The sequence below is a fragment of the Oncorhynchus masou genome, chromosome 21, assembly GCF_036934945.1.
Source record: "Oncorhynchus masou masou isolate Uvic2021 chromosome 21, UVic_Omas_1.1, whole genome shotgun sequence".
In the NCBI taxonomy this organism is placed as follows: domain Eukaryota; kingdom Metazoa; phylum Chordata; class Actinopteri; order Salmoniformes; family Salmonidae; genus Oncorhynchus; species Oncorhynchus masou.
Genome location: NC_088232.1, coordinates 711709 through 718842, shown reverse-complemented (window position 1 = coordinate 718842; position 7134 = coordinate 711709). Strand labels below are relative to the sequence as shown.

The 7134-nt window shown below is 39.7% G+C and overlaps 1 protein-coding gene across 1 annotated transcript in view; it reads left to right on the top strand.

The window, feature by feature from the left end:
• The first annotated feature begins 225 nt into the window (after window positions 1–225).
• LOC135507565 (mucin-5AC-like) overlaps window positions 226–7134 on the top strand; it is a 28651-nt gene continuing 21742 nt past the window's right edge. The window contains exons 1-7 of the mRNA XM_064927083.1: window positions 226–427; window positions 1650–1901; window positions 2119–2238; window positions 2324–2377; window positions 2568–2647; window positions 2837–2930; window positions 3363–3434. Of these exons, the coding sequence (XP_064783155.1) occupies window positions 382–427; window positions 1650–1901; window positions 2119–2238; window positions 2324–2377; window positions 2568–2647; window positions 2837–2930; window positions 3363–3434 (718 nt within the window). The 5' untranslated portion in view covers window positions 226–381. The remainder of the gene's footprint in view (window positions 428–1649; window positions 1902–2118; window positions 2239–2323; window positions 2378–2567; window positions 2648–2836; window positions 2931–3362; window positions 3435–7134) is intronic.

Below are 7134 nucleotides of genomic sequence, written 5' to 3'. Positions count from 1 at the left end.
ACACAAGCATCAGGAATCAAATTCAGCATCCACTTTTAATGATGGAATCAAACAATAATTGTCTGGGTTTGGGGATGGGCAGAATCATAGAGCATAGAAAAGCATTACTCCTCTGCTTTTGAGAGAATGTCTGAATTCTGAACCCGAAGGGGGGGGGTAGTTTTGTATAAAAGTTTGTCATTTCCCCCAGTACTTTTTGGAGTAACGCTATTTCTCTATGATACATCCTGTGGCAGTGAATGTTCTCTGTGGCTTCATGGCCCAGCATCCTGAGAGGGATGCACTAGACTGCACTGCATTTCCTCACTCTGTTAGTGACACAGTCTACAGCAGGCTACTAGAGTAACAAGGAAAGAAAACTATACACAAGGGTTACTCAAAATGGACAAAATACAGTTGACTTTTCCCTGTCTGACTGTCCTTTTGGGTAAGCTGCCTCTCTGCCTTTTGCTGTTTTTATGACATTTACAGTATGTTTACATTTTAGTCATTTAGCAGATGCTCTTATCCAGGGCGACTTACAGGAGACGTGTTGATGTGCCCTTGTGCAAGAGCACGTCAACCTAGTCGGCTCGGAGATTCGAACCAGCGACCTTTCATTTACTGTCCAGAAGCTCTCTTTTTTTTAAATCTTTAAAGTAATAACAAAAATAGATTTTATTTTTGGGGGCTGGCCAAACACTCTTAAGGTTACTTGAATGTTATCTAGTATAACATTACTTTGATGTACTTTGCTTGTTTTTGTATAGTTAAGATCAAGTCTTTGATTATTTTGTACAGCTTATTATACAAATACGAGATTGTTTTCTTAACTGGTTTTGTCAATTCAGTTTATCTGCCCGAAAAAGCTGCTGATGTAATCAATGCTCTATCTATGCAATGGTTTCTTCTCTCTATATTCTAAACAGTGTTGGGGAAGCTACTCTGAAATGATAGTCTACCAAACTCCCAATTACTTTACTTTGGAAGAAGATGAGCTACACTAAAGCTACCCTCACATGGCTCTACGAGGAGCATGTGTGCACCTAAGTTGAAAAATGCAGGCGCACACAAATACATTTAGGAGCACAATGAAAGATATTTGAGATATTACATCCTTGATTTTTCTTTTACAGGTCTCACAGCAAAATAATTAGGCGCGTATGCGCGTAGAAGGTGGTGCTGTAGAGCCCTACCTTAAGGGAACTACAGTTTACTTAAAAACCTCTTGTGGATCGGTGTCCCGTCTACGGGACAGTTGTTGCTCAATATGCATAATGTGACAACAACTTAGTTGTAACTTTTTTTTTTAAAGAAGTTCACTACATTGAAGCTACTTTGTGAAAATGATAATTTCTAAATCTGAAATATCATATCAAACTCTGATACCAAAAAAAAAGAAAGGAGATTATTTCCTACTTCACCCATACTTTATGTTCTTATTGCAAAAAAACAAGTAGTGTGTAGTTCCAGTAGTTAGCTACACCACAACATGGCAACAAAGTAATAAACTACTGGAAACACTACCAAGATGTGAATTTAGTTCAACTACAGTACCACCAAGCTACAGCTAAATTTCATGAATAATGTCATTAATAGGACCAGTTGAACTACATGTAGTTCACTACTCCCCAACACTGATTCTAAACCATACCCATGTCTTTTTCCAGGTCTCGTCCTGGCTTCTACCACCACAGCCCAGACACAGCCAGTCAATACCACTGTAAACCAGCCCACCTCAGCCTCCAACCCAGCCAACAACACAGCCACTCTAGGATATACCACGGTTGTAGACAACAATAATTTAACATTATCCGCCATAACCCCAAACCTTACTGATCTCATTTTTGCTAATGTCCCTATAACCAATTCCACCGGGAGGCCTAACCACACAGTAACCACACCACTGAAGACCAGTTCAGGTAGGTTGGAGTTGCTGCTTTCACTGTATGGTCAGTTTATGGTCAGTGGTCGATACTGGAGTTGGAGTCTTGACCTCGTTGTCTTGGGTCTTGAGACCCCTCAAGACCAGTCGATACAGTCTCGGTCTCAAGGGGTCTAAGTCTTGGCTCCATCTCTGATCGATGCTAATTTCCTACCTGCTTTGGTGGAGGTAAAGTAACAGTCATTTTTCTCAAGATGCCTCTCCAGGACCGACATCCTGGCCCTCACCAATGGACGTCTCTACATCAAAGCCCCCAGCAGAGGCCAGCAGCACCACTGCTAGCACTTCTGCTTCTAGCACCACCAAGAATAGAGGTGAGTTGATGTCACCAGAGTGAAGTGAATCCACTGTGAAGTGAATCCATCAGCACACAACTTGTATCTTCTCTTTATTCAAAAGGTTTGGCGGGAACTGCTCAACCAAAACCCTCTGCGAGAAAATCGCCCCACATTGGTAACATGATTGCAATTTAAAAAATGTCTCAAACTTTCACAACGGTGTGTGTTCTGACACCAAATCTGAATTGGTTATCATTTGTCAGACTAACCCACATTATAAATGACATCAACATTTAGGTCCAGAATGACTTGCATGGCCTTTTATCTTGTTGCTCAACAATTAATTGTTTTCTGTTTCTTGATAGGATTGATCATCTTTATTGTGATCATCATCACTGCCTGTGTGCTTGGAGCAACATGCTTCTTTACTAAGAAGACATCAAGGGTGAGTAAGGTATATGCTGTTTGTCCAGTTAAATTCTCTGATTTAATCCATTCTAACATTCTATAACAAATCTTCAACTTGACTTTGTACAAACACCAAAACGCTAGCATTCAATGATGTCTGTAGATGCCTGTCTGTTTTCTCGCCCGTTGAGGTGTGTGTGTGTGTTGTACCCTGTTGTGTTTCCAGAGGTACTCTGTAGATCTCCGAGACAGGCATGAGGATCTGCCTCTGAGTGCTGCGGATCCCAACGTCGTGTTTGACAACTCCTCCACACAGAAGGGTGACAACATAGAATTACATAGAATATGTATAGAACAAAACATGCATTATTATACATCTGTATGGATGAGAATACACGACATTCATTTACACTCTTCTCATTAATGATCATTTACTACACATTAATAGGGAAACTTAGACTTTGTAGAAGCCTGTACACAAGACATCACCAAAACACTTCTGTAAATCTTGATTTAGATTTGATTCATCCCATGCTAACAGTGAAATGCTTACTTATGGGCCATTCCTAACAATGCAGAGAGAAAGAGAAACTGAACTACCCCAAAAAATAATAATGAGCATCTAGCTAATGTACCTTAACTTGTGGTCAATAACGTGTTAGACTGGTAGTAACCATTATTTATTTAACCTTTATTTAACTAGGCAAGTCAGTTAAGAACAAATTGCATGTTGTCTTTGATCACCTCTCCAGGGATGAACACCTTTACCACCGTGGATCTCAACAGCACCGAGGTCCTGGTTAAGGGAAGTGAGGGAGAAAGAGGTGAGCTTGATGAAGCAATGGACCAGTGCATGTGCTGTCCTCTCGTAGGGTCACTTTGCTGGGTCTATGACAATGTGCCCCCAAAAGAGGAACAATTCTCTATTGAGAATTCTATATTTGTCGTTTTTATGAGTTGTTGAGTTATTGCACAGTGATCTGTCAGGTGTGATGTATTGTTTGGTTACTGGAATGGCTTTTGTGTTCAGAGTGGATTTCCTCTTTTGCAACAGCCGTTAAAGAGAAGAGGGAAGGAAGTCAATGTGTGCTCATAGCTATGATATATTCATCGTTATCTACGTTTTAAAATGGCCAGAGTCACAGCTGAAATAATACATTTTTCAACTTCATTTTAAAACTTCATGATGTCTTGTGTGGCAGGTGTGTGGGAATAGTGAGAACTTCAAAGAAAAGAGAAACCCACACACTGCTCTCGCCGGCTGTTGCTCATATCACTTGTTTTTATTCAAGTTTGATTCAAAACAATGATACGAGCACTGTGTGAGGTTTAGAGTCCCTAAGAGCTTACGTTTACAGTCACGACCGAAATGATTGGCTCCCTTGATAAAGATGATCAAAAAAGAGTGTGTAAAATAAATAATGCAAATACTGAGGTTTATTTTTATGTTTTATTTAACCAGGTAGGCCAGTTGAAAACAAGTTCTCATTTACAACTGCGACCTGGCCAATGTATGGGAACATTATATTACTAATACAACTGCTCAGAGAAAACAAGTAATGGTAAAATGTAAAATGATATTTAACAAGTAATAAAACAAAATCTAAAAAAGATATCAAAATGATGAGCACTCCTAACGATTCTTATAAATAAAATCAAACAAAATTGAATCAGCATTAACATAGTATACTTTTTTTTTTGCATTCATCTCAGCCTATAGGGGAACTCTACTCAAAATCTATTTCAGTGTTTTGTTTCATTAGTCCACTGTTGATACAGTCCCAAAATGTATTGCATGTCAGCAGTCACGGTTTGAAGATATTTCTCCTGTTACACACATGTGTAATGGAACTTTGTTTGTTTTTTTGCATATCACATCTCCCCCTGAAGTGTCCCTGGCCACTTATTCATGGTGACACAAAATGCATAATTTAAAGAACTGTATTGTGGCCTTTCATGACTTCCTGTTTCACTGGGGTAAAAATTAGGTAACACGCATGTAAAAATCCATTTGTCATCCATCACAATGGGGAAAAGGAAACTACTGGGCAACATTTACAAAGTTTAAAACCACTGGAACAGATATGGTGGTGGATCTTTGATGTTGTGGTGGCTGTTGGTCCTGGGCCCTTGCTAACTAAGGTCAACGGCATCATGAACTTTACCAAGTTTTTAAAATTAATTTTGTATTTTTATATTGCCTTTATTTAACTAGGCAAGTCAGTTAAGAATAAATTCTTATTTACAATGACGGCCTACCCTGTCCGCCCTATGAGACTCCCAATCACGACTGTTTGTGATACAGCCTGGATTCGAACCAGGGTGTCTGTAGTGACGCCTCTAGCACTGAGATGCAGTGTCTTAGACCGCTGCGCCACTCAGGAGCCCAAAGATACAGTACATCCAAAAACCTGGTTGCTTCTGCCAGGAGGCTAAAACTTGGCCACAAGTGGATCTTCCAGCAAGAAAATGACCCCAAGAACACATCAAAATCCACAAAGAAATGGTTAATTGGCCACAAAATGAAACATTTGTGGTAGCCATCCCATCTCTGGACTTTCAATCATTTTGATACCCATCTTTTTTTCTTTTTTTTCTTGGTAAACTAAATATTTTTTCTGTGAGCAATTGTATTAATATAATATCATTTCCCCCAAAATGTTGAGCATACAATATATCTCAGTATTTGTGTTATTTATACAGTATTTTTTCTCATCTTTATCAAGGGTGCCTGTAGTGGCTTAACACTTAGTACTTATTTATATAATAAGAAAGACTCTGAATACAAGCAATTGAACTGGAGCTTCACATTTACTCAAACGAGTTAGTACCAGAACAACATAGAACAACACTGTGCATGACCAAGGGTGCTCCATCCTTAAAGGGGACATCAGTAATTAACAGAACATAACAGTGCCAATCATTTCGGTCATGACTATGCATTGTTTAGATAGATAAGAACTTCCCCACTGGGCAAAAACTGGTTGAATCAACTTGGAAAACTGATTGGATTTGAAAGAAGTCTTCAACGTCAGGGATTTTCATCGTTTTTTCTCCTTACTTTTGAACCTAAATCCCAATGAGATTGTGCCATTTTTTTGTCACCTTGAATTCACGTTAATTAACAACTCAACCAAATGTAATGTAAATCAAAACTAGACGTTGAACTGCCTAGTGGGTCAGCTCTCATTGCCCAGTCCTTTGTGACACCATGGTCACCATCCACAACACGTTTGATTTGTAAAACGTTTTCTCACGCCCCAGGCTAACTCTGTCTGCTGTCAGATTATACTTTGAATAACCAGAGCCGCATGACTCATAGAGGTTGACATGCGAGAATAGACTGTAGGACACGTGTATGTCTGTGTGTGACTTCAGTCTGATGTCAGTGTGATAACCTCCAGATAAGGGGGAGACTGACCTCTATGCAGCAGACCTGGGTTCAAACAGTATTAGTTTTCTTGCCAAAACGTTAAGCGTTAAGCATTTGACTGAGCTTGCCTGCCAGATAGGAAGGGTTTACACATTTGGGACTTTTACAAAACGTCAAATGATTAGCTTTTCAGTGCTCTCAATCTGTTGAATGTATTACAAGAGACACTAGAAAATGGACTGTCCCGTCTTGCTCCATTGAATGACAGCACCCAACCTACTCTGTGTAACGTCGTCTTTGTGGTGAGGTGCCGTACCAACGTCCGCCACTGGATGGAAACAAAAGCCTAGAGAATGAACAGGAGAGTCAAAGCACAGAGCGAGTTGTTCATTGGTCTCTGATGGATGTGTAACTACAACTTCTATCGTATAGGCTACCTTTAATGTGTTCTTGTGTTATAAGACATGACCTTTTATACTGTGGTCTATTGTTCTCAGTGGACATTTCAAAATAGTGCCAGGTTTTAGGAGCACAATGAGAAGTATTAAAGCTTGAATCATACTTTTTTTTATATATGTGCACTGGTGTTCCTAAATAACAATTCCAGGTCGCACAGCAAAATATTTTGCCACATATGCGAGAAAAATGGTCGCACTGTAGAACCCTGCTAAAGAATCCTGGATGTCAGGCATCAGACACCTGTGTAATAAAACACACACAGTGAAATAATGGAAACATCAACCGTTATAGTAAGAGAAGAGAACACCATGCAGCATTAGCTGTTTTAATTTATTCTCAATCTGTGATAGCCCTTCTTTTTGACGTAACTTTTCATTTAGGGTGAAAGTGGTTGAATTCTTATTTCTCTCACAGGTCTTCCCAGGCTTTGTGACTGTTGTGGACATGTCTGAGCCTGTCTTTCTCTCTTCGCCCTGGGTCACACTTTGGGGAATGGGTCAGTTTTGATTGGCTCTTTTAAAAGTAACTACCTCTCAAGTCATTTTTTCCTCTCCTTTTAAAAAAATCATCAACTCAAGACGTTGCACTGGCATCATGTGTTGCTACTGTTTTGATGCAGCTCAGTAGCGACAGACGTCTGCTTCTTTTGCAGTTCTCCCGGCCGTAACCTTTCAACTTGACTTTTTGTCTGT